General features: G+C 50.4%; 1 protein-coding gene and 1 long non-coding RNA gene across 2 annotated transcripts in view; both read right to left on the reverse strand.

The window, feature by feature from the left end:
- Nucleotides 1–27,466, reverse strand: part of SETD7 (SET domain containing 7, histone lysine methyltransferase) — a 42,380-nt gene that overhangs the window by 7,297 nt on the left and 7,617 nt on the right. Inside the window, exons 2-7 of the mRNA XM_028520014.2 lie at nt 26,228–26,357; nt 16,257–16,458; nt 12,101–12,290; nt 8,202–8,283; nt 5,543–5,660; nt 2,341–2,498 (exon numbers count right to left, since the gene is read on the reverse strand). Of these exons, the coding sequence (XP_028375815.1) occupies nt 2,341–2,498; nt 5,543–5,660; nt 8,202–8,283; nt 12,101–12,290; nt 16,257–16,458; nt 26,228–26,357 (880 nt within the window). The remainder of the gene's footprint in view (nt 1–2,340; nt 2,499–5,542; nt 5,661–8,201; nt 8,284–12,100; nt 12,291–16,256; nt 16,459–26,227; nt 26,358–27,466) is intronic.
- On the reverse strand, nt 10,583–12,014 carry LOC118501921. Its single transcript, XR_004904574.1, has 2 exons — nt 11,356–12,014; nt 10,583–11,129 (listed from the first exon to the last, which is right to left on the reverse strand). It is a non-coding gene; the product is annotated as an uncharacterized LOC118501921 (long non-coding RNA).

Here is a 27,466-nt window from a genome sequence, read left to right on the forward strand (position 1 = left end):
CCGTGAGAAGCCTGCGACTTCTCTTCATTTTCTTGCTCCTTATCGTTATTTTCAGAGAGTGGAAAAATGGACAGACTGAAAAGAAAGAACTTGACTTCAGGGGCTGGTTCTTCAAGGCGGCACTAAAACACAAGGGTCAAGAACATGTACGCCTTTCCTGTCTCTGGTCCGGGACCTTACCCGGAGCCGCGGGAAAGAGGCGGCGGAGGTGCTGGGAGGACTGAACGCTGTCCCGTCCTGCCCGAGAGGAGAGGCTGCGGCGCCCTGCGGCCCCACAGTAAGTGCCCAGGGAATGTCCTGTCGGCGGCCCTTCTCCCCGGGTTGCTGTGCTCACAGCTGGAAAGGCGGTGCGTGACTGTCCGTCTGCACTTTGAACCCGGCCGCAGTGAAAACGGCTCACAGAGGCATCGTTGTGTTGATGGGGAGCATGCGTCTCAATGATTTTAATAACACACCAACGCCGTGAATCGGTTTCTGACTTCTATATTCGATTGTTCTTCAGAGTCTCCCCACGGCCCCAAATAACTAACTGGTTGCATTGGGCTTGAAAAAAAACAACCCTGGAGAGTACAAGGACCTGGATTTTGCACAAACAGCTCCTTCTCTTGTCTCCTGTTCCTGCTTCTCTTTGGTGAGAGAAACCACGTCCTCGCAGTGAAATCATGGAGCTGATTGAAGACACGGCCATTGAAGTAGCTTTTATGATCGTTGTCTCCGCTGCTTGAAAGGGCTGCTGTTAAGCTGTGTGCAGCTCGGCACGATGCTTCCGCCCAGTCCGCCTCGGCCACGAAAGCCTCGGAGTGAGTAAGAGTGTCAGTTCCGTTTCATGACACGCGTCCTTTGCCATTTCGACCTGCCCTTTAAGCAGCAGTTGGAGCTTCAGCGCTCGCTGCCGACTGCCAAGGGGAGCGAGCCGCTGCCAGAACCATTTTTAGGCCTCCTCAGGGATGCGGTAAGGGACAGTCAAATCCTGGCAATTTTCCGACGGATTAACTGTGCACGATGGGATGGCACTTATGTTAACAAGTTTGGGGGTGGAGGGACCGCGAGCTACCATGAGCTACAGCTGAGCAGGGGAGGGCGCACGCGGAGGCTCGGGCTCCCGGGGAGAGCTGGCATTCTCCGGCGGCGGAGCCGAGCAGAGCTGTGGCGAGAGTACACACAGTCCCAACTGTACCTTTTAAGGAGTTTAAGTCAGAGAGGCTTGATTTTGGAAAGAGAGTATTGAAGGGGCACATGAAAACTACTGAAATGTCTGTAGGGCTACTCTGTGGAGACACGGACATACTGTACCAGAAGGAAAGGGAGACAAGGGGGCCAAGGGCTGGATGTCCCGGGGAAACCCACGTGGGCTCAGAACCAAAGGACATTCAGAGAGCCCGAACGCTAATTCCAGAATATCTGCTTGTTTGTCCAGACAGCCGCCTTTGCAGATAATAGTAAGCTCCCCATTGACAGAGGTTTCCAAGAAGAGGTGCCACGCGCAGTTGGAAGAGGAGACTCAAACTCCGAGAGGAAGGTAGGAGCATTTGATTTTAAAAAATAATAGCTGTGTTGAGATATAATTCACGTGGTCATAACGCTCACCCATTCAGTGTGCCATGCAGTAGTTTTCACTGGTGCAGCCCTCCCCACTGCCAGATTCTAAAACCTTTCATCACCCTCAGACCCAAATCCAGTTGCCATCGGCACCCCCTTCTCCCCAGCCCCCCAGCTCTAGGCAACCCCTGGCCTGCACTGTCTCTGTGAATTTAGCTGCACTGGACAATTCATAGGAATGGACTTTTGCGACTGGCATAATGTTTTCAAGGCTCATCCATGTTGCGGCATTCGTCAACACTTGCTTCCTCTTTCCTGTCAAGTAATAGGGGTTCTTTGGTTCTGTGGGTCTTCCAGGACACTGGGACCACAGGCCCTAGGCTTCGGGTTTTTCCCTCCTTCCTTTCATGGCGTAAAAGCCTTCCCTGCTCTCCCGTGTGCAGAGTAATTTCAATTCGCACTATTGTTTCCCACAGCACTATCCTTAGTTTTCCAGAACGAGACAATGGATAGGCCAAAAACCCGCAATAAGACAGCAACCACTACACACAGTATTTCGGTAGCATGCCCGCTCTTCAAAGTACTGTCCACCTCTTAGCTTGCCGAGGCCACAGAGTGGGGTCGTTTAGAATCTGAGTTCCCAGTCATGGTCGTGAGGCCCTCCCTGGGCAGGGGACACTCGGATATTTGTGGGGGGAGCAGCCACCTCTGGGGCAGGAGAACAGGGTCACTGCTTCCATGCCTCTCCTGACTCAGGACCCCGGGGTGCAGACCCGCCCAGCAGCCCGGTGTCGCACTCACACGTCGTAGAGACAGTTCGGAGTGAAGGAGTGGTTCGCCTTGTGTCCCAAGGAGGCACAGTACTTGGACACGCGGTGGTAGGGCTCGGGCACATCTATGACCGTCTCCTCGTCGAGGGAGAGGGTGTTCCCATTCAGGGCCCAGTCCCTGCTGTCAACCTGCGAGAGACAAGACAGCGAGCATCAGAAAGGGCCTCTTCCCTCCAAGCCTAGAGGGCACCAGAGACGTGAACGCGTGGTCTCAGCGCCACCAACATGGAAAGAGCCTGAGGCCTCCTCTGCTGCTGACGCGCAAAGGCACAGGCGCCTGTCGCCAGCGAGCTCAGCTCATCAGTTCTTGATTTTTTTTTTCATCTCATATGAAAAAAAGGATTAAACGTCCCTTACAGTGGGGAAGAGGAAGGGAGAAATGGGGGGGGAGGTACAGGGAAGAAGAAGCATAACTGGTAGGCATAAAATAGACGGGGAGAGAGAAAAAATGGAATAGGAAACAGAGGACTCAGAGAACTCATATGTACAACCCATGGGCAGGAACTAAGCGGAGGGAATGCTGGAGGGTTGGGGGGGCAGGGCAGAATGGGGACAAAGGAAAAATTGGGAAAACTGTAATAGCATAATCAATAAAAAATATTTTTTAAAAAGTCCCTTACAAAGACACACAAAAAATGTACCCAGATGTCTGGAGGTGGTTTATGTCTTCACTGTGTGCCGAAACCTGTTACCTCAACAGCCACTGGCGTTAAACTCCAATTTTTACACATCCGTTTGTTTTTTAAGTAGCCCAAGCAAAGCAGAGTTTCAGCCACTTACAGCCCACTCTCAAGGGGGCACCTCGCCCTTCGCCTGCTCGCAGCGGATAAGATACACCCAGGGCCACAGGGTCCCCAGATGGCTGCTGTCCTCTGGGGCTCTCCAGCCCAGACCCTCCTCACTGTGTCCCACGTCACACAGACGTGGGCGCCCACTCTGATCCCCGGCTTTCCCGGGAGTTCCCTGCCCCCTTCCCATCTGGGATGGCAGCTTCCGTGTCGCAAACAGAGCATGCTGGGAGGAGGGAGGGTATCTTCTCTCTCTCGGCCTTGTCCACACCCTACCCAAAGCCTGCTGGGTGCTGCTGCCTCTCACGCCGAAATCTTTCTCTTTGATCAGCCCCCCAACCCTTGAACCCCTACAGCGAGGAAGAGGAGGCAAACAAAACAAACAAAAGAGAGAACATCAAATGGAACCAGAGATACAAGGAAGGCACAACTGCACTCCAGGGAAGTCCCACACCTGTCACAGGTGGGCAGTCGCCGTGGCCAGCCCCGAGTCACGGATTAGCAGCGCTTTCTCATCTACAACAGGACTCACGGGCGGCAGGGCCGCCAGCACCTTCCCTTCTCCCCTCCTGCCCCAGGACCTGTGGGTGCTGGCCGGGCAGACTTCGGACCAAACAGGATCACCTTTCTATACAAAACTCTTGGCTCTCAGAGGTATACCATCTCTCCTACCTTAATTACAATTAAGCTGTTATTTGTCTCCGATATTCATTCAAGAGATATTTACCGAGTGCCTACCGTATGCCAGGCACCGTTCTCGGTAGGGATACAGCAGGGAGGAAAGGGGAAAGAATCTTTCCGGAGCTTAACATTCCAGACCTGCCACGTGACACTAAGAGATGGCACTTGGTTCCCTGTATGTTATGGTGCCATTGGTTGTGTATTCTTCTTATCCCCCCAACAGAAGCTAAGTTTCATGCGGACAAGGAGGGCACCTCATTCATTTAGGCAGTACGGCCTGCTGGGAGTCCTCCCAGAGCGAGATTCTGCTCTGTGAAACTCTGTGTGGACTCTGTGAGTTACTGAATTGGTGACCTGGGGCCAATCGCTTGACCTTTCTGGACTTCAGTTTCCTTATCTGTAAAATGTTTGCGTAAATACATTACCGGTCACTACCCTGAGCCACGTGTCGTACGCGGCATTTCTGGGACTTTCAGGGTTGCCCGTACAGAGCTCCGGCCGTCCCAGGGGACACACCGGACACTGAGTGCCAGGCCACAGCTCAGGGTGTGTGCAGCTCAGGGTGCACGCAGCTCAGGGTGCGTGACTGCTCAGAATGAGCGATGACTTGATTATTGCAGGGCATCCCCCCTAATGACTCCATAACGATAAGAGAAAAAGGGAAGGCGTGCGTGTGGGATGTGAGCTGAAGTCCCGAGCGTTTACTCCAAGTCAGACCAGCATGGAGAGTCCAAGCTGCGCCAAGACCCTCGAGCTCTTTGCCCTCAGGCTGACAACTGAGGACGTTAACCGTGCAGCGAAGAAGTAAGAACAGAGAACATCAAATCTGGGAACCACGTCAAAGACTGTGTGTTAAAGGCAAGAGGTGATTCAACTCTAACTTTTTATTTTTAATTTGGTGGGGTGGGGGGGGGGGGACCCTTCCTGGCTAGATGTAGGCGACCATATGACTTTTGCACAAACAGAAGCGGGGTCTCTTATGAAGCGCCCTGCCCAGGATCAGAGATTAGACACTGAGAGTCCAACTGCATCTGAGTCTCAGACACTGGGCACAGTCCCGTCCACAGCAATTACTGTCCCATCGATGGCACCATCCCACTTTCTGTACCATAGTTGTGAGACTGAAAAAATCATTTTAAGGCTCAAAATGAGAAGGACAATTTAAAAAAAATATTTTACGGCTCAAAATAAGGAGGAAAACATCTGCTGTGTCAGAAAGTTTGTGTCCCCCCCCCATTCATACATGGAAACCCAATCCCCAGTGTGGGTTAGGAGGTGACTAGGTCACGAGGGGGCAGCCCTCATGAACGGGATTAGTGCCCGTATGGAAGGGACCCCAGGGAGCTCCATCCTCCCTCCGGCCATGTGAGGTTATGAAGAAGAAAAGGCCGTCTGTGAAGCAGGAAGCGGGCTCTCTGCAGACACGGAACATGCCCACACCTTGATCTTGGACTTTGGAGCCTCCAAACTCTGAGAAATGACGGTATGTTGCTCATAAGCCACCCCGGCTACCGTACTGTTCGCTACAGCAGTCTGAAGACTGCTATAAGACAACATCCAATCCAGTTCACCAAAAAAGTCTGTCTGTCTGTTCCTTTATACTTCCAGTGAACACTGACGGAAAGGGGCTAAGGAGAAGAATAAGGGTGTTTGAAACAAAGCCTTTAACCAATTGGGTTGATTTTCCTCTTCGACCCCACTCACCTCTTGGTGTGTAATCCGGACTCCATTATAAAAAGACATAACAGTGTTAGGTCCCACGGCGACCTTTGAAAACAGTCCTTCCCCGGCACTTGAAATGAGAGATTCGGCAACATAAACCCTACGGAGCAAAAAGAGGCAAATCGCAATTAAGTTTGCTGTGTCTTTGATGTGCTCCTTACATCAACCACCAAAATCTCATGGGGCTACTGACTCCAAATTGTCAGTTCACAATAATCCAATGAAGAAGGAAGAAAGGAAGGGAGGAAGGAAGGAAGGAAGGAAGGAAGGAAGGTGAAATCCCAATATTTGGCATTGGAAAGTGAAGAACTGGCACTTAAGTCTCTTTTAAGAGTGGTGTTTAACATTTGCTCTCTAATAAGAGGGTGATTATGATATATTCATAAAGCAACCTAGTTCATATATTCATATATCAATTCAACTTAAATTGTTTTTGTTTTGTTTTGTTTTGTTTTAAAGATTTTATTTATTTATTTTTAGAGAGGGAAGGGAGGAAGATAGAGAGAAACATCAATGTGCAGTTGCTAGGGGTTATGGCCTGCAACCCAGGAATGTACCCCGGCTGGGAATCGAACCTGGGACACTGGTTCCCAGCCCGCGCTCAATCCACTGAGCTACGCCAGCCAGGGCCAACTTAAATTGTTTTAAATTGAAAAGTTTTAAAACATTTTTAATGTTCTTAAATAATACCAATTCTCACTGTCTTCCTGGACAAATAAAACATTTTCCAAAGTTAACTAAAGCTATACTCAAGTTCATCTGCACCAAATAGGGAAAGACTTTTGATAAGCCACAGGATGAATGTGTTACCTGAAATAGTGACAAACAGTCAATAAGCACCTCCCAACAAAGGGGCTTATAACGGGGTCAGCTACCTACGGCCCGAGGGCCCAACGTGGCTGCAGCCCCTTTTTGTAAATAAAGTTTTATTGGAACACAGCCACGCCTATTTGTTTAGCACTGTCTGTGACTGCTTCCACATTACAAAGGCAGAGCTCACTAGTTGCAATAGAGACCCGCAAAGCCTAAAATATTTCCTGCATGGCCCTTTACAAAAAAACTTTGCCCATTACTGTTTTATAAGAAAAGAGACCTCATGAACTGGATGGAGCAGGAGCGTGCATGTCCCACCGACAACTGTTTCAATCTCTGGGCGCTGTGGTGTCACAGCTGGTGGGACTTTTGTTGCATGGATCTGATGCTTATTTTGTGGATTAGCAGGCTGAATGATTGCTTCCGACCCTCCCTGTCACAGAATTACACCTCCTGCCGCTTTGCCATGTGACCCTGTGGTGCTTCTTTGGAGCAGGCAGAGGACACGTCCCCTCCTGGCTGACTTTGGGCCCGGCCGTCCAGTCTGCTGCCGACAGGAATGTGGGCAGAAGTGACCACAGGCCGGGTCTCAGGCACCAAGGAGCACGGCAAGTTTCTGCCAGCCTCCTCCAGGGTTCCCGTTCGTCTCCTCAAGAAGGAGGTGGCCCAGGGGGAGGCTGGTCCTTCAGCTTGAGTCTTGGAATGAAGAAAAGGGGAACAGACCTGAACTCAACTTGAAACCTGGAGCCTAGCCTAGTCCAGCCGAGCTGCGTGAGTCCAGTCGAGAGTGCCTGGACCTCGGCCAGCTCCAGAATCAGGAGCATAAAGGAAAAGGTTTGCATTTGTCAACCGCCGATCGTTTGGATATCATTAGGCAGCACTGTCACAATGGCAGTGGCATTGTCACAATGACAAGGAAGACTGGTACATACCATAACGTACTGTTGTGTTTCGGGGCTAACAAGGGACCAAAGCCCTCCCTTGGTAAATGGGCCACAGCCTCATGTCAAGAAAGAGGCCATTCATTCCTTGTGACATTTGGGGTCAGCCCTGTCAGTTAAACCAGGGAAAAGGCCTGTTTCTGAGATGGGCACAGAATGGAAACTGAATGGAGCGACGCTTTGTAAGCCAGGTTCACAGAAAGTGAAGCCAAGAGAAAACCACCTGCAGATGGCGCTCTTACTCACCGACAGGCCAGTTGCTAGGGAGTGAGAACCCCAAACCGCACCAGAAGCGGTACTAAGAACCGACCGGTGAGTTTAGGTAAGAGAGGAAATGGAGCTGGACCTCACACTCTGGGAGTGAGTTTATAGAATGAGACACTTGTCACTTATAGGCTGGAATGTTTTTATGCTCCTTTGAGTGTCTTCGTTTCCCTCCTGTTGTCCCTTCGTGAAGAAACTGTCTTGTCTTCCAGACCCTCTCAGCTGGGCTGGGTAGGAAAGAAGGCATTCTGGTGCCTGGCGGGCTAGAGCTTTAAAGAGCTCGAATGCTCCCGGGGAGGCCAGCATGTGGCTGCAGCACAAAGTGTGACCCCTGAGCCCCGAGGAACCGGACCCCTGGGCAGGGCATGGCGGGCTCCCTGGCCTGACCACCTCTCTAAGACCGACACACGGGCTGCTCTGTGCTGTACGAGTTGGGTGACTCTCTCACAGGGACAGGTTTTGTATGAGAACGAAAGCAGTCTTCCTCAGAACAGATGAACCTTTTTATTTTCTGGTCTGGAGCTCAGCCTGAGCAGAGAGCCACAGGGGACCACCGGCTGCCACCACTAGGGGTCATTTAACCTCCCCCGCGTGGTGCCATGCAAACCCCGAGGGGAAAATACCTCTCTGATTCATACGGGTCTGGAAGGAGGGCGTCAGTGGAAATGCAAGACGAAGTCGACTTGTCGAAGTGGAACACGGCACCTAAGAAGCAAACGGACACCTCAGTAGGGGAAGGAAAGCCCTGGAAACGTTTCTCCCTATCTACGGGGCTGGAAGGAGTTAAACAACAGAAAAGGGTATTCAACTGGTACCCACTAGCATGAAACTCTTCAGTATGAATGGACAGTTTGTAGATTTGCTCTTGAGTTTTGAGGTTCACGTGTTAAGGAACAGCCATTACAGGGATCTCTTAAAATGCCATTTTTTTTTCTTTTGAATTTTCTTTATTCAAATGGTTTAAGCAATGCTTGTGCAATTAAATATTTTAATCAAGAAAGTGCTTCGTCATGAAATTTTGAAGTCTGTCTGGTCAGATTGGATTGGAGAATGGTTTTAAAATTTTCTTGCGGTTTTCTTCATACTAGACACAGTCTGTGGATTCTAGCCTCCTGCCCCCACAATTGTCTCCTTCACTAAAAATAAACGTTGGGCTTCACCAGAGTTAAGGAGAACAGAACTACTGTTGATGAAGCATTTACAGAGTCATCCTATTTCTCTTAAAGTGGCTCAGAAGCCAATTAGTAATGTATTCCAGAAACTACAGCCTTAGAGTGAACAACCGTCCTAGAATTCACCCTGGTTCTCTGCAAAGCACGAGCCTCGGAGGACCCTCCCGGAGTCCCGTGAAGACACACGATGCTCCAAAGGCTAATGAGTAAAGAAACAAGTTTTGGAGCTAGAGGGCTTCCTCCTGCAAAGTCAATTATTTTAGGCAATAAGGCACCACAAATAATTCCATTAAGCAATTCCTGAGTGGTTCCCAATGGTTACCAGATCCTCTGTTTTGTTTTGTTTTTTTAATACGATCAAAACCCAAATTAATGTCTCAAACGAAAAGATAGAAAACAACCCAGTGAGTCAGTGTCCAACTAGGAAACAGACCCCTTGAGTATTACAAGGAGAGAGAATTGAATTCAGGGTATCAGCAACACAGAGGATGGATGAGCTGAGAAGCCAGACAGGGCAGGGCCCAGAAATTGCCGAGAGCAGGAACCAACAACCCTAAGTCAGAGGGTCAAAGGCAGGGCTGGGTCCCTGAAACTCTACAGGTGGTGTTCCTGGGGCTCTAAGAGTTGGGGTCCCAGAAACTTTAGAGTTGCCATTCTTGGGGCTCCAGAGCTGGGGTTCCTGGAGCTTGAGAGCTAGGGCAGCCCTAGGAAGCTGGAACTGCGGGGATCTCCCTGGAGTCAGGAGGCAGGCCCCTGCTTGGAGAAACTGCTGGACAGAGAGGGCGTCTCCCTGTGCTCCCTGCCCTCTTGTGTCCTGGGCCAGTGCCTCTCTGGGGCCAAACCCAGAGGCGCAGGAGCCTGGGAGAGGCTGAGGCAGGTATCTGAGAGCACACATCTGTGAGCCCGCTGGTAAATGGACCAGCACACATGCCATTAAAGGAAGCTAGTTCAAAAAAAGGGGGGGGGGGGACCTTGCTTTTTAAGCGCTCTTCTATTGTGCAGGAATCCTTCTATGAACTTGCATCTCCTTGCCTTAGACTGACACTGTCGTCCGAATGTTCTAAGTGCCAAGCCCAGGTACAGCACTGTGGGAGGGGCTGTGCCGACACCAGCGGGGGTAACATCGCTTCCTGCTTTCAAGGAGTTGATGGTAACTTTTCCAACGCTTGCAGCCTGATGCTCCAGGCAAGCAGAAGGCACCTATCCTGCCCCTCCTTTCCTCTAACTTATGTGAAAACCTCCGACTAGAAGGCATTCATTCACGTGACAAACATTAATTCTAAGGGGCGTGCCAAGTCTTAATGCTGGAACAGGAACTAGCCGGGAACAGGAATTCCTGTGTGTAGAGGGGAAGTGATGGGGAGGAGAAACTCCTGCCAGAGGCGCAAGGAGGAAGTCTGCAGGAAGCAAGTGGAGACCCAGAAGCAAAAAGTGTGGTTATAGAGGCATCAAGAGAAAGGGTGCGTGGGGAGGTCAGGGGAGAGGTCAAAGGGGAGAGGTCAAAGAGGAGAGGTCATGGGGGAGGCAGGTCCGGAGTGTTTCAGGTGAGATATCTGCATTGCGCTTTCCGCTTCCTCCCCCAACCCCTGGGCCAGACAGCCACAGGCCCCTGTACCCTGTGATCTGTCAGCTAATCAGGAGTTCAATAAAGGTCGCTGAAGGAGGCCGTGGGGGAGGAACAGAAGCGGCAGAACAGGAGAGATCTATGCCTGGCTTCTTCCGAGTCAAGCCCAAAGGAGCCACAGCTCCTGACCCTCCTGAGACCCAACTTGTTCAACAGTCGTTTAAAGAGCTGAGGCCTGCCAGGACTTGCCGACACACCCTGCCTGGCCTTTTTTTCTTTCTCTCCTTAAGTTAGTTTGAAGAGGGTGTTTGTTATTTGCAACCAAGAGTTCCAAGAAAAACCATCATTCCCCCGAGAACTATCACTTTCAGTTCCCCAAATCTGTTTCTTACTAAGACCAAGAAGAATGTACTAACAACTTTCGTTATGGCGTTGTATGGCAGGTGCCCAAATCTGTGTTATATAATAAAGAAACAGGTTCTGAAAAGATAAATGAAAATAACCTGCCCAAGAATACAACACAGTAAATGTTGGAGCTGAGACTCCAATTAGGTGATTTTTTTCCCCCCACGGTCATTATTTGCTCCTTTATAAAATTTTAAGTTAAATTTATTGGGATAATATTAGTTAATACCATTATATAAGTTTCAGGCACATAACTTTATAATAGAACGTCTGTATTGTTAAGTTGTGGACCTGTTCACCACCCAACGTCTGGTCTCCTTCCATCACCCTATATTTGACTCCCTCTACCCTCTTCACAAATAAGGTGACGCTTAAGTCTGAGGATCTTGCCACTAAAAATGCTGCCACTTCTGAGGTTTTATATTTTTAAGTATTTTATTTATTTATTTTTAGAGGGGGGGAGGGAGGAGGAAAGAGAGGGAGAGAAATATCAATGTGTGGTTGCCTCTCATGTGCCCCCTACTGGCGACCTGGCCCGCAAGCCAGGCATGTGCCCTGACTGGGAATCGAACCAGCCACCCTTTGGTTCACAGGCCGGCAGTCAATCCACTGAGCCACACCAGCCAGGGCCACTACTGAGGTTTTAAAATTGGTATCAACAGTTGGGATCCTCTGGCCCAAGTCCCCTCCTTGCTAAACACTACGACGCTGTCTCCTTTCAAACCAAGTGTGAAGAGCACAGATATTAGAGTCTGAAGTTCAAAGACAGCTGTTCCACTTAAACATGTTTTGACTTTGGAATAATCTTAAGTTTACAGAGAAGCCACAGAGATAGTACAGGGAGTTCCCAGTGCCCCTCGCTGTTTCTCCTAATGTTAGCGTTTTATGTCTCAGGGTGCACTTGTCAGAACGGAAAAACCAGCAGAGCTGCATTGCTACTAACTCAACTTCAGCCTTTATTCAGATTTGAGTGGTTTTTCCACCGACGTCCCTTTCTGTTCCAAGGTCCCATCCAGAACCCTGCATTGCACGTAGACGGCCTTCATTTTTAACTCAAAACAAAGACCAAAAAAAAAAAAAATGACACATTTAAAACAACCCAAGTTGGACCTAAGTGCAAAATGCTCGAGTTTCTATTTTCGGACAGCGTCCCTTCAGAGAGTCTCTACAGATTATAAATAGCTGAAGATTATTTAGGCCTATTTATGCCTACGTGTACTCTCTTTTCTGCTTTTTTTTTCTTCTATAACTTAACTTGGATGGGAAACACAGCACTATAGTGGTCGGGACAAAGAAGTGCACTTGGACAAGTAAGCCTGAACAACCCGCTTCGGAATGAGAGGGGCTCACCGGAAGCCCCCCCCCCCCCCCCCCAGCTTACTTCCAGGCAGCAGCTCGAAGTGAGGCCGGCCCTCCTCCGTGGACGTCAGCGTGGCCAGTTTCCCTTCTATCATCTCTCCGTCGATGAACTTGCCGTAGAGGGCGGTCCTCTGGTCCGGGTACACGTAGGCGATCTTCTCGCCGGTCATCTCCCCGTCCTCGTTGACTTCTCCCACAAGGCTGCCTCCGTCCTGACGGGAGAAACCAAAACCCAGAAACACTATAGATAGGATTTATCGATACGCACGCGTTTCAAGAAATTTCTCGTGCATGCTCTCCCGTTCTTAATAACACTAATGTGGACCGGGACAGGTTAGGAACTCAGAGCTCTTCAGACGAGGGAGGAAAACGTGGCGCCCGGCTCTGCTGCGTCCAGCCGTGCTGGAACGGACTGCCCGCGGTTGCATGCGTGCGTGCGTGCGCACACAGCGCCTGAGGCCGAGTCCAGGAGGCTGAGTCGCAATTGTTGTTACCCTGGATGAGCCACTGATACCTGACCTTGGTTTGTTCTCTAAGCAGCAGACACAGGTCCTATTTGTCATGTTAGTTGCAGACAGTGAAGGGCATGAAACCCAATGTGCCTCTGGGCCATTAGCGAGGGCGATGAGGGTCTCTGGCCAGACAGTCTTTCCTGCTGTCCACACCTCCCCCCTCCACGCTGACGTTTGGACGTCTGGTCAGTTAAGAACATCTTTAGTTCAAGTGCACTCGGTTAATTTAGGGCCCGTGAGGATAGAGAGTTGGCTGCAGTTCCTAAGATGTAAACTAAAGGACTTCTGGATACGGCCTCTCTGAGAATCCCAGACCGTCACTTTGGTGTTGGAAGAAAAAGTGAAAAAAGATCAATGAGATTGCACCTGCTTCCCCATCATGTCCTTTCCCCCACTTTTCTCTGTTTACTGCTCCCTCTGGCCTGCTTTCCCGCCAGCAGCCAGCTGGGCCTCCTTGCTCAGGGCCATTTCCTCCCTTCCCGGGGTCATTCACTGCCCTAGGGCTGAGGCTGCCATAGAGTTCTACGTCTTGGTGAGTGTCAGGGACACAGTAGGGGACCCATACATCCTTTGTGAATTGAGCTGGGATACCAAAAAATAATCTAATGAATAATCAAAAACAATCTAATCTTAAGGTGCAAGAGATGGCCTTCCTCTCTTCCTCCCTTCCCTCCTTTCCTTTCCTTTCCTTTCCTTTCCTTTCCTTTCCTTTCCTTTCCTTTCCTTTCCTTTCCTTTCCTTCCTTTTAACCTCTTTTTTTGCCAGGCATAAGGGCCTTATGGTGTAACTTTGAAACGTGGGTTCGCTATAACAACAGGAATGCCGGGACATCTTCTGAAAGCTTGGTTATACCCCCGACCCAGAGGTTCTAGGAGCAGCCGCCCCCAGCCGGCGATGCAGGGTGACCCCCAAGTGACCCCCCCGGCTGCTCTCACTGAGAGCCCGCAGGCACACGCAACACCAGGTACATGGTGTGTGCAGTTCCCTGAAGCCTAATTGCTCTTTGGAGAAAAGAAAAGGAGGTTATGAATTTAAAAATGAATCACGGCACTTCCATGGAAAGAAAGATACTTGGAAATGTTTTCCACCGATAGAAAGTACATTAGGGATATATTACTGCTTCTCCTTGTCCGGAGCTAATTCTTAATGGCCCAGCATCTCAGGGATGACACTCTTTGCAAAATCGGCCTTCAGGCTTTCAGTGATTAACTGGGCTGAAGGGTGTTGGAGCGTTCTGCTCCTCACAGGCTGGAAGGAATACAAGCTGTCATTACTGCTTATCCTGTCTTTCCAGGGTCTCACATTTTTTCCCTTAAATGCTTTAAGCTTCTGGTTTAGGGGGGTGGGCAAGTGCATTTATTCGTCTGTCTGGAATGATAAAGCAGAGATTCTTCTTTTCTTCCCAAAAGGGGTTATGAATTTTTAATTAAAAACTTTGTAATTTTTTTTACCTGTTCCAAGGTAAAAGTTTGAAAGAAAGAAACTGTCCTTGGAGTGAGCTCATAAACACTGCAGGAAGAATCGTTATTTTCTCCTCCCCTTGTTCTTGCTCTAACCCCATGCCACAGAACTTCCTGGGCTGCTGGGTCAGGGGGCGCTGGGGAGGAAGCTGCCGCTTCCGCTCCTCTGCTCACCCACTGACACCCATGTGGCTGTTGGGTGAGGGGTTAATGGGATCAAGCTGCAGCCCCGGTGTGTCCTGCTTGCATTTCTGTCCCACTCCTACCCCCGCCCCTGCCCCCGCCCCAGAGCTGGAACTGGCAGCCTGCAAGCACACCTGTTGCCTCTCTGCTCCTATCCTCACCTTGGGGAAGTGCCCAAGCAGGCCCTGCTTTCCCAGCTGCTCTGTCTGCAGCTGATCCATGTGTCTGGTGCAGAGGGGAAGGCAGAAACCCACACCACACTGCAACCCCTGACACTTCCGCCTGTTTCTTAGTTCATTCAGAGGCCAGAGCAGAGGGGTGGGCTCAGCCCCCTCCCCTGCCCACAGACACCAGAGATAAAGCAAGTGTTATCAACCAGGCTACTTCGAAAGCTTGTCGTTCCCCAGTGCTCCCTTCCTGAGGCAGAGTCTTCTCTCGGCATTTAATAAGATAATAAGGCTAAAAGCTAAAATGCAGCTGCACATTTAGGTTTCAAACTGCGACTGCATTGAGTTGGGCGGACCCGTTCTCGCACTGCATCTTGGATCTCCTCTAGGCACTGCACCTGATCACAGTGACAAGCAAAGTGACAGGTAGTGGGAGAATCTGCTCATCCACGTTTTGCATCTTTCCTATACCACCCTCACGCAGGGAGTTCCCCTTGCCCCGAATTCAAGGGTCATTGTCACATCAGCAGCAAGACGCGCACTCTGCCTGTTCAGGCAGCTGGAAAGTGTTAGTCTCGCTGAACTATTTCCTTTTTTCTGCTGCTTCTAGGCAGTATGAAAGGACTTCTGATCTACTGTAGATCCTACCAAGAACACATGTAAATGCTTCAGTAATTATTTTTAAAATGTTTTACGATATTCTTTTCTTATGGCCTGTTCCTAGAGTATAACTCATCTTTTAAGAACAGTAATGTGTAGCCCTGGATGGTGTGGCTCAGTGGATGGAGTGCCGGCCTGCGAACCAAAGGGTCGTTGGTTCGATTCCCAGTCAGGGCACATGCCTGGGTTGCAGGCCAGGTCCCTGGTTGGGGATGACCAGTCAACTGATCAATGTATCTCTCACACACTGATGTTTCTCTCCCTCTCTTTCTCCCTCCCTTCCCCTCTCTCTGAAAAATAAATAAATAAAATCTTAAAAAAAGGGAACAACAATATGTAAATAGATTTGGCTGGGACTACTTTTCTTATTACACATGTAATAGATGCTTGTTTTTATTAATACTTTTTAATCATAAGAAGATAGGGTTCAAAGTGAGAAAAACCATACTTTCACTGAAGCTCTGGACATAATAAAATATTAGATAAAACATTTTCTAAGGTCTATTTTTAGAAACATTTTCTGGAAGTTCACTAACAACAGATGGGGATATTTGAAATGCAAACAAAAATTAGAGCATTAATTCCCAACCATGGGATTTTGCCACATCTTTTTACTCTAGTAAACTCCAGAATATCATAGCATGTTATCGAATACTCAAAGGCACATTAATTTTAATCACCTTAATTGAAGCAATACAAGCCATAAAGCACCCAAGAATGTAGGGAGTAGGTTTATAAAATCAAGTAACTACACGGCAGTCCATCCAAAAAGATGGGGAATTGCTGGATTAGTTCTTATGTATGAGAAACAGAATAAAATTAAATGCAACAATGAAATATTGCACTGTCTCTTTGCATACTATAGCAAAAGTAGTGTTTTAGAAAATAATATATTTTTTGTCTTCATGAGTGGTGCAACGTAACTAGTTTGTCCCAACTGGCTTGAATCACGATTAGTCATGATTTTCCAGGGTGACGCTGAGATGGCATTCACAGCGGGTGGAGGGGCCAACAACCTCAGTCAGCAGTGAGAGGTCGTGGCTCCTACACTCTTGGCCTCAGCTGCTGTGACTCTCGAGTTTCACAGCTTCACATGGCCTTACCCAGAGAGTACAGCTGACTCTGTACTGGGGAGAGTCAGAGCATTGCCTTAAAACGTGCTGCCTTCCAGCAAAACGAGCAGTCACGAGGCTTACTGGGTAGTAGATCCAGCACACTCCATGCCGAATGTTATCCTTGTATTGCCCCTTGAAGATCAGTCTCCCGTCCGTGTCGTACTCCTGCGCAGGCCCGTTGAGCTCTCCGTCCACGTAGGTGCCCTGCAGGACGCCCCCGTCCTCGTAGGTGTAGACGCCCTGGCCCTGCAGGGCGTCGTCCACGTAGTAGCCCTCCAGGGTGCTGGGAGAGAAGGGAGAACAAAAGGAATCGTCAGCCCACGGCTCAGGTCTCCAAAAAGAAAGGATTGCACCCGAGAACCACCAAGCTGTGGTCAGTACATCCTCCTGGATTCTGCTAGGAAAAAAACACTGTGAAGGGACACAGAGAGGGAGAGTTCGTTGCTAATCTCCCGGTTTCCAGGGACCCGTTTGCTCCGCGGGAGGAAGTAGAAACGAAAGAAGCCGCAGGTGCGGAGTGAGAACAAGCCTCACCTGCGTATGTTTCCGAGACTGGGGCCGACCACTAGGGGCAGTAGAGATCCCGCTGCCACCCTCTCCGCACAGAAGCCCCCCAGGCCTGACGTCCCCCGCCCCCACCCCGAGGGGAGTGGTCCCGAAGCCACTGGCGGACTTGTGGTCTTTCAGATGGCTTGCATGGAGCCGTCTCCAATAATACCAGTGTGGCTGAGCATGTGTAGATGTCTACAGGTTTGTTTGAAATCATTAATGCATTCTTTGTCAGTGACGGCCATAAATGGGTGTCCAATCAGAAGAATCCCCTTCCCTCACTTTGGAAGCTACAGAGAAGTTTATTTAAGTGTGTGTGTGTGTGTGTGTGTGTGCGCGCGCGCACGTGCAGGATCACGGAAAATGGGGGCAAGTGAGGAAAACCGCAGGCGAACCCTCGCCAGCAGCGCCGGCACCTGATCAGGTCGGAGACCCCCGTCCTAGAACAGGAGGACGCTCAGAGCGGGGCTCGCGGCGATTCCACCAGCGCCTCTCCGTCTGTCTGTCCTCCTAAAGCAGAATTGCAATGATGCGTCTTCAGTGTTAGCCTCACAAAGGCCAGTGTGCCATGAAACTAACCTCACCCCAAACTCCCTTTGCGGACTGAAATTTGGAATAAGGGGGGGGGGAGACCAACAGACATTATTTTTCGAGTTTAAAATGTGACATGTTTAGCCACAAAGACAGTTGGATTATTTTAACACGCACAGATAGCAGTCATGCATGAAAACAACGGACAAACACTGACAGGGTGCCTTCTGAGGGAAGGGCGAGCTGTGAGGTCCCAGAGTGCCGGACGCCGTGTGTACCGGCGACAGGTGGGACTCGGGCGGCCTTGGGGGCTGAGGTGGCTGCACCTGACTGTGCCTGGTAAAGCCTGGTCTCGCTGGAACAAGTGACAGAATGATCTGTAATTATTAACTGAAAAGCACAGTCCAAATAACGCTGGCCTCTGATTACATTGTAATTACACCATTTGTCGTCTCCCAAGGAGATAAATAGTTCTCTTTCCGTTTTGTTTGTACTATGAATGACAAATAGGCTTATTTTAAAGTGCACTTTAGCAGAACCCTTGCATAAATCATCAAAATTCTAAATCAGCGAGGCTGGAATTAATGAGATTTGACTGCCATTAGACTCCCACAATTTAAAAAAAAAAACCCTGGTGAAGGATAACTAATCAACAGACATAATGATGCAATAAATATTGCAAAAAACGATTTCACCCTCTACATTTTTAGGATTGCTGGAGAAAATACAGTTACATCTGAATTTCAGAAGAACAACAAATAAATTTTTAGGATACGTAGGCCCCAAATATTGGATGGGACATCGTGACACTAAAATATTTTTTTGTTGTTGATCTGAAATGACATTTTCCCTGGGCGCCTGGATTTTTATTGGCTAACCCTGGCAACCAGATGGACTGGATTCTCAGCAGCGTTCAGAACTGAATCGTGTGTTGGGTGGAATTGGTCTGTCAATATTTCCCAGGTCTCTGATCGACCTACAAGGCAGGGGGTCCTGTGAATCCATCAGACAATAATATGGACTTAGAGGTGGTCCCCCTGCCCACATCCAGCAGCTTCCTGAAGCCCATCCTTACTGGTCTCATCAGACCAAGAATAAACTGCTATTTCCTCATAGTCCAACTGCTATAAGACACCCAAACGCAAATTCCTGAGGCCTCGGAGAGCAAAACTTTACTGTATTATTTTCAGCACCTGCCTGAGGAAGCAGCTTCGCTCCCTGGGCGAATACATTTACGGTGGCTTGGGTGGTATCTAAAGACAAAAAGGGGGGGGTGGTGCGTGTTTCCACACTGGGTCCTCCAGAGCAGGAAAAATGAAATGCAGCTCTGAAACCCTCTGTCACGCCGGGAATAAAAGAAAAGCTTCTCAGTCTGGTGTTAAAGGAGCTAACCTTTCTTTCCAACGCTTCACTCCTCCGGAGGAGGTTGGCAAGCCGCGGCCTGCTGCCTGTTTGTGTAAATAGAGTGTTACTGGGACACAGCCACGCACATTCCTTCCCGGATCCTCCCTGGCTGCCTTCCTGTGACAACAGCAGCGCCGAAGGCACAGACTGTACGTGGCCCGAGAAGCCTGAAATATAGATCGGCTCGCCCTGCACAGAAAAGATTCGCTGACTCCTGCCCTGGAGCCCTCTGCTCTCACAGTAGCTCGTTTACCGGCCCCCGGCGCACGCCTGCACCTCCTGGCTTCCACACTGCGTTTCCCTCGCTACTTCCCTTAAAACACAGGTGGCCACGCTTTTAAAATCCCTGAGGGTACAATCAGGAAAAAAAAAAAAGTATGGGTCACGTTCTCTTTTACCCAGATCCACAAGTTTGCTTTCCTTTTACAATTCTCTGTAATTCTGAACACACAAACATGGTCTTCGAACACCAAACAGCGTTGGCCTCTCCTCCGTCTTGGGGTCTAGCTGCTTTGGGGCTTCCCACTGCCCGAGGCAGAAACTCTGTTTCCCACCCCCACGGCGCTCCCTTCCTCCGCCAGGCAGGGCAGCAGTGTGAGAACCATGGGGGACATTGAAAATGCATCCTTATGTCCTCTTAACATTCCCATCTATAACCAAATTAAACTGTGATTCCTGTGGGAAAAAAAAGCACGTTGTTTCAGGAATCATTTTATGTGACAATATATATTGCCTCTTAAAATACGGAAAAGTAAGTAAAGCAGAACATCAACGACAAACCCAAACTACCTGCTGGGACCCTTTGGACCAGAAGCTCCAGCCCCCTCCAGGGTGTGCTCAGCCGCGGAAGGCAGCCCCGCCAGCTTGCACGGAACACACGGCGCGTCTGACTGCAAAGCTGTTTGCCTTTTAGAGCAGGGGCGTCCAGCTCATGGTCACCGGGGGCCACATCGGCCTCGCGGTTGCCTTCAATGGGCTGAAATAATTTTAGGGCTGGGTACATGTAACTACTCCTGAACTGTGAGGGAGTTGAAATTACATTCAGCCCTTCTCTTCAGGCTCAAGACGACAGTAAAATACTTGAGAAATAATTAGTGGCATTCAGTGTTGTTCTCGGGGAAACAAACGTTAACAAAACTCTGCTCGCATTGTTGTCAGCGCACAGTGATAGTAACAATGGTAATATAAAAGGTAAAAATCCATCCTTGACCTTGAGGGCCTCAGGCTAAGGGAAACGAGCCAGACGAAGAGGGACAAACCTCTGTTTGCCCTCACTCACGTGTGGAAAGCCCAGCCCAGGGAAGCTGAGAGTGGACGGTGGCTGCCCGGGGCTGAGGGTGGGGGCATGGGGTGCTGTTGGTCAGAGTACTCGAACTCCCACCTGTACGATGAGTACGTTCTGGGGTCTAGCCTACAGCACGGCGACTAGAATTCACAAGACTCTTATCCAACACCTGAAGCTTGTTAACCAAGGAGATCTTAAATGTTATCGCCACACCCGAAAAAACGTTAATTATGTAAAGGGATGGAGATGTAACCCAACCCTATTGTGGCATCGTCACACTGTATACCTTAAACTCGTGTATGCCATGTCAACTCTATCTCCATAAAGCTGGGGCAAAGGCGGATACACAGCAACAGAAACAAAACCCCCCACGATTTCCCAGGAGCGCTTACTGGGTGCCCTCTGGTCCCCAAGGGCTTCAATCTTCACAGCAGCTCCCAGCAGAAGTAGGCATGTCTCCACTTTACAAATGGGGGAGAGGCCACCTGCCTAGGACCAGGCTCCTCCGCGTGGGTCCTTGGGAGAACCCTCATCACACAGCCGGGCCCCCACCACGCCGCCCCCACTCCTCCGGGTAAGCCACAGCATTCCCCTGAGGGCTCCTCTGAACACCCCCTGGGGATGGCTAAGGAGGGGCCTCAGCCTCAGGTAGAGGGAAGGCCCAGAAGAGAGGCCCTGGGGGTCAGAGGTGTTTCCTCACCTCCGGTTGCAGGAGGTAGTGGAGGCCATGAGGAGAAGGGTGGTTCTGCCCTTGAACTCCCCTCGGTTTGAGTCTCCGCTCCAGCCTTCACCAGTGGGGACCCTGGGCAAGTTAGTTCACTGCTCTGTGCCTTGCTTTCTTCACGTGTAAAACAGGATCATAAAAACCAACTCCCCAGATGGTTACAAAGCCAGTGAACAAGTGATAGGTGTTCAAAGTTATCCGTCCTTTCCACTCCCTTTCTCCTTGTGTGCCCCCCAAATGTTTGCCTTACTCAGAACTGTTTATCAGAAGACAGATGAATACATTTGTTGCGTTGAGTTCCAACAAAAGCTGGATGACTGTCAGAAAAAAGAAGACCTTTTTTTTCCCCCTCCCTTGTGTGGGAGGTTGGAATACATGACTTCGGAAGTTCATTTCAACTGCAGTGTTTCTGAAACGTGACCAAGCGCTTTCTAAAACGCGAACACGAGAAATCCCTCGCAGACCCGTCACCTGGAACGTGGCAGCTTTTCCCGTGGCACATCAGAGGGGCAGCCTCACTTAGGTAACTCAGCCGGGGATGAACCACAAAGGGCCCTCTCATCGGGACCATTAATGTAGCAAATCAGCTTCAGAAAACGACCGGGGCTCCGGAAGGTCAGCTCGCAGAGCGATAAACAACACTCGGGAACTAACTGGCACGTAAGGAGAAGCAACGATAACATGAAAAAAATAAAATCGGCCCTGGCTGGCGTAGCTCAGTGGATTGAGTGAGGGCTGCGAACCGAAGTGTTGCAGGTTCGATTCCCGGTCAGGGCACATGCCTGGGTTGCAGGCCATGGCCCCCAGCAACCGCACATTGATGTTTCTCTCTCTCTCTCTCTATTTCCCTCCCTTCCCTCTCTAAGAATAAATAAATAAAATCTTAAAAAAAATAAAATCGAAAAAATTAACTCATCTCTCTCTCATAATCAGGCTAAACACACACCCCAAAGTCTGTCTGCATGGAAACACCCCTTCCTTGTCACCATTCTAGGGTTTTGGGAAGTTCTGCTAAATTGTCTTTACATCCATAATCTTGGCTGAAATGAGAACAGTTATGAGCAAAAAAAAAAACCGTGATCATAAACCTCTAGAATTGAGGATTAGTATGAAAATTAGAGGTGTGTGTATCAAAGTATTGTGCACCGTAAACATGTTTGTCACACCCGCTGGTCCACTCTGGCCACGCCGACCGAGCCCAGCTTCCTTCCCCTGGCCGCACAGACGTCTTTATCTGGGACCAAGGACCTAACCTTTACACACTTTCTTCTTGCCTTTAAAAAGAGGGGGAAAATGCCTGGCTGGCGTAGCTCAGCGGATTGAGTGTGGGCTGCAAACCAAAGTGTTGCAGGTTCGATTCCCAGCCAGGGCACATGCCTGGGTTGCAGGCCACCGCTCCCAGCAACTGCACATTGATGTTTCTCTCTCTCTCTCTGTCTCCCTACCTTCCCTCTCTAAAAATAAATAAATAAATAAATAAACAAATAAAATCTTTATAAAAAGAGGGGGAAAATGGAAAACCACAGCTGCTGGAAAAACAACTTTCAGATGCAGGTCAGTTCTCACCTTCACCCCTCATTTGTGGGGTAAACGGTCAGGCCAAGGGTGAGCGGTCTGACTCGGGTTTCTGACTTAGCTCACCTGCTGCAGTAACTCATCTCTCCCGGTCTGCGTTGGTCCTGCAGCGAAGGAAAGACCAACGGTTGACCTTGATCTCAGCACTAGCAAACGTTCTGAAGCTGAGACAGAAGTAGAAGGGTAAACAGTGGACACTTTCACTGTTTAAACTGAACTCAGAGGTTTAGAAATGGCCACTTCCTTAATTCACCTCGACTATGCATAATTCAGACGCTTCAGTTCTCCGCCAGCAGCGCTGAACTGCCACGCGAGGGGGGGAGTAAGAACAGGGAAGTGGGCTCACCGTGTGTTTCTCTAGTTCTCGGGGTTTTTTATTCTACCAAGCACTTGCCACATGTGCAATTCAAAAATAAAATCTGCTTTCATCTGGGACTTTGGCTAAAAAATTTAACAGGGACATTTTCCTGCTGATCTGAATATTTAAAATTCTTGTTTAGGTTGATCATAATCTGTGTTAAGGGAAAAACTGATTGTGGAATTTTTTCTCTTTTTTTAAAAAATTGTATTTACGTTTAGAGAGACGGGAAGGGAAGGATAGAGAGAAATATTGACATGCAAGAGAGAAACATCCATAGGCTGCTTCTTGCACACCCCCAGCCAGAGACCCGGCCTGCAACCCAGGCGTGTGCCCTGACTGGGAATCAAACCAACGACCTTTTGGTTCTCAGGCTGATGCTGAATCCACTGAGCCACACCAGCCAGGGCAGAATATTCTTGATATAAATTCATATTTGTATGAAACCTTCTCATAAATCACACACCCAGTACATGGCATAGATGATGGTGATGGTTTGGTGGACACATATTTAACTCCAAACTCATTAAGCGACATATATTAAATATGCACAGCTTTCTGCATGTGAATTACAGCTTAATAAACTGGCTTTTAAAAAGTCACACCCTTCAGTCGGGTTTCATGTAAGATCAGAATGTGTGCATCTACATCTTCCGTGTCTGTACCTCGTGATTTTGCAGATGCGGGCTCCTGCAGTCGCAGTCAAAGCCTTGGCTGGGAGCATCAGCCAGCACTACCCGCTGGAACGACTCCTAAAAACTCTCACAGAAACTTTGTTTCCTCACCTGCTATTTCCAAACCTTGACTTCAGCCTCCATGAGGCGATGCTTCCAGACCAAAGCCCCCTGAACGGCAGTAGAAGTGCAGGGTTCCTACCAACCTAACACACCGACTCCCGACCCCAAGAGTCAGGCATGGCAATGGGGAGAAGGATTAACAGACAATGTAAAGAACGGTGCTGCCTCATGCTGCAGCTGCCTTCTCCATGACCACATCCAGTCCTAAGACGGTCTCACCGACACATGCAGCGAATCCCTCAGCAGGTGTCTCATCACAGGATTGTCGCTGGGTTTAAGAAGGTCAGTGATGAGAGCCTGTCACCACACCGCTTCATCATGTGTCACACAAGCAATGACACTGACTCACTCCCCTCAATACACCCGTCCCCATCCGTTTGAAGAAAGCCAACAAAGGCCAGGTCTCCTAATACCATCATTCTTTGAGTCTACTGTTTGAGCTGAGTGTCTCCCAGGGGGTCAGCAGTAGGTATGAAAACTAATGAACTGGTGCCTCAAAAAAAAAAGCCAGTGAATTTTTTCTATCCCACGGATAGTTATTGGCGCAGTGCCTCAGCTCTATCATGTCACGACACACAAGCAAATCACTGTGTGCGTGCAACACACGGGGGTGACTGGGTGCAGCTGCTTGGAGCCAGAAGTGACTACCTTGACAGAGGAAGGAAGGTTCTGGGGAGATTCGGGCCCCACTCAGTGCCCAGGGCTGAGGGGTCAGCATTTTGGAGCTGGCACGTAGCTAGCTCATTCCTGGCACACTGGTTTGGCGGCTTGGCTCGGCCATCAGGGCTCTGTGGGTCAGGTCTGTGGCACGGTCAAGTGACCTGCACTAAATTCCAGCCAAACTGACGCTAATAACCAACCCAACCTGCTGGGCTGGTTTGCTGGAGGCAACCAATCACTTGCTCCCATCGCCCTACAACCAGCTGTAAAGTGCCAGCGAGCGTGAACGAGCGTGTGTGTGTGTGTGTGTGTGTGTGTGTGTGTGTTCTGGGTAAATTCTCTCTCTCAGCTCCCACTCTCATTCAGCAAGAATTTTTTTTTAAGCATCAAATTATGGGAAAGTGCTAGGAAGCCCAAAGAGGAAACAGACAAGATTCTGCCCTCAAGGAAGCTTCCGCCCTGTGGGGGAAACAAGACATTTATACGAGTTACATTGGCCAAGTGAACCCGAGAGTAACTGCAGCGTGAGGGAAGGGGGAGGCTCTCCAGAAGAGAGCAGTGAAGAAGTCCTGTGACAGTAGGACAGGAGGAGACAGGATACAGGAGACCCTTCCCTGCAGACAGGCGGAGGGAGCGCGGGAGAAGGGGGCCCAGACCTCAGGCTGGAAGAGCCATCCGCAGCACTCAGGGACCCACCCGGCATTCGAAGCGGGGCACAAGAAAAGAAGCAAAATATCTGACCGTTTTAAATGTACAGTTTGTGAGCAAAGCTCTGCTTTAAAAACAAATTGGTGGGGTGTAGGGTCGGGAGCAATGGGCAAGAAAGTCGGAATGAATAATTAAAGTGAAATTTTACAAAAGCTCTGTGATGGGTTTTGGCTGTTTCCCTTGCCCCTCCTTAGGGCAGATACGCGCCAGCCGGAGGAACTGTTCCTGTCTTTACAAACAACCCGCTCTAATCTGTCCACGGAAAAGGGATCCTGGGTCACGAGCCCGTCCCTGTGGCCATCCTTCAACTGTCAGCTCAGGCATTTCCTTTCCCAGAGGGACTCCCAGGCCTGGAAAGCTCCCGGGTGCTGCCGGGGTTGGGAGCTTGGGAAGTGCCGCTCTGTGTCCTATGCAGCCCTCCAGGTGGTGAGCTACACCCGGTTCTGCGTTACCCCGCCAGGGGGTCTGAAGAGCTCTGGCACTTTTGTGGCCCCCGCACCTCTAAATGCCTGGGGGAGCCACGTGGCCACTCAGCGTTTCTGGAGCTGCCACGGTTCACAAGCCATTGCTGCAAAGCTGGGCCCGGGCAACCCTGTCTCCTTGACGGAGGAGCGTCGGGCAGGAACTCCAGCCACACAGGAAGGGCAGGCAGCTTCTGCCCACAGCGTCCTCTTACAGGAGGCGAAAGCGCGTGGAAAGAGCGCGGCTGAGTAAAATGTTTTAACGAGAGGTGGAACTCGGAAAACCCTCGAGCCGGCGTCAGCATCCAGGCATCGCACACGAAGACCGGCCATCCCCAGACAGGCATTCGCACCGCTGCAGGCGGGCGCTGCACCCCTCCTGCGTCTCCCTGTCCAGGCCTTACCGCCTGGGCCGGGCGCCCTGGCCTGCAGAACTCCGCCAACTGTTTTCCCGACCAGCCACCGGAGGACAGGGAACCTGCTGGGCGCCTGATGAAGCTGCAGAGCCAGCGAGGCGGCTGACTCCCGCTTGAGGACGGCGGGAAGGCAGAGCCTGAGGACCGAGGGAGCGGCTAAGGCCTGGCTCGTGCGGCACACTCGGAACCGCCTGAACCGGCCCCTGGCACGAGCCGCCCCACTGCGTGGTTTCCCCGAGTTGGGGACCGGAACCAGCAGATGAAATCCATCAAAGGAAGGGGTGACCGCCCGACCAGCATGTGCAAGAGGAGGGCCCACGGGCCGGCAACGCACTGCACGGCTTTGATGAGCGCATCCCCAGAGGCCGCGAGGACAGAGCTAAGCCTGCCAGCCGCTTCTCCATCCCCAGCGGTGGCTCCACGAGTCCCCAAAACAGGGCATGCATGCAGGTGGGGGTCACTTTCCCCTTTTCTGGAAGTTCTACCAGAACGTCCACTTGAATCCTATCATTTGTATCATTCCTCCACACAAAGTAATTCGGCCCCCTCCCCCCAACAAAAGCAAACAGAACAGCGAGCACTACCTGCCGTCGAAGAAGAAGAACTTCCCGCGTCCGTTCTTCTCTCCGTGAACGAAGCTCCCCTCGAACCTGTCGGTGGAGGAGTAGGTGACCGTGCAGAGCCCGTGCGGCAGCCCGTCGTCGTCCAGCTGCCCTGGAGGAAGGGAGTCACAAGGCAAACCTTAGCATCGTCCATGCTCCGGACCGGGCATCGGGGTGGACAGCTGCCAGCAAGGCCCCCCGAGCAGCCAGCCGAAGGTCCCCTTTCCGGCTCAAGCGGACAGGGAGCCCACAGGCCTCTCCTCTTGCCCGCTCAGCAGCGCCACCTGACTGCTCCGCACACAGTGTGTGCAGACAGGCCCGCCCCCCACCCACAGAGGGACTGAGACACGGTTCCCAGAGGAACGCAAAATAAGCCTGCGTTTCAGCGGCGGCGACGGAGGGTTCCTGTCAACAACGGCGTCTGCAGGCCTGTTTCAGTTTTCCAAGTCCTCCCCCACCCGGTGCTTTTCATATTAGGGATCAAGGCCCCCAAACTGGTGCGTACCAGAAATGTAGTTGAGACAACACCCTTTTACAGCCTGTCGCCAGGTGCACTGTCTTTGCCATGAGTCACCTACTTGGAGAACTAGAGTCCAGGACGAGTTTCTGGCCATTCCACAGCGCGGCGTGGAGGGCTGCCAGCCGGGGCACTTCTGAAACCCCGCTGCTGTTAGTTACACCTAACAAGGCACGTGGCCTCGTCTGTGAATATTCGTGTCCCTCACCGTGCTAATGTGAACTCCGAGTCCAGGTTTGAGCTCAAGTTTAACCTTGAACTTACTGCTTTACTTAATCTCCCAGCTTTGAATGTTTACTGATAACCTTGCCATATACCCTCTACTGCTGTGTTTGAAGGGCTTGTGCTTTAAGTGGAGCTAGGAGCAGCCACGTGGCCATTACAGCAGTGACTTTGAACATCGGGGGCAGTTATGATCTTTAAACGCTGGTTCTGCTGGGTCACAGGCCAGCGTACTTCAGTCGACGTTTAGGATTTTTGTTATTGTCTTCATATATCACGGAACCCAGGGGCCCCTCATAGAGGCCTCCCCAGTCACTCCGGGGAGCTGGTTTTGCAGAGGAGGGTGCAAGGGAAGGCAGTAGTTAATCTAGTGGCTTTTTCTAGGGTGAATGACCTGGGTCATGGATGAAAACGTTCAAAAACATTAAAAACTGTGGGCAGTGCAAGGACAGGAGACACTTAAATGTGGCTTCCAGATGGCT

This window comes from Phyllostomus discolor, chromosome 8, assembly GCF_004126475.2.
Source record: "Phyllostomus discolor isolate MPI-MPIP mPhyDis1 chromosome 8, mPhyDis1.pri.v3, whole genome shotgun sequence".
In the NCBI taxonomy this organism is placed as follows: Eukaryota; Metazoa; Chordata; class Mammalia; order Chiroptera; family Phyllostomidae; genus Phyllostomus; species Phyllostomus discolor.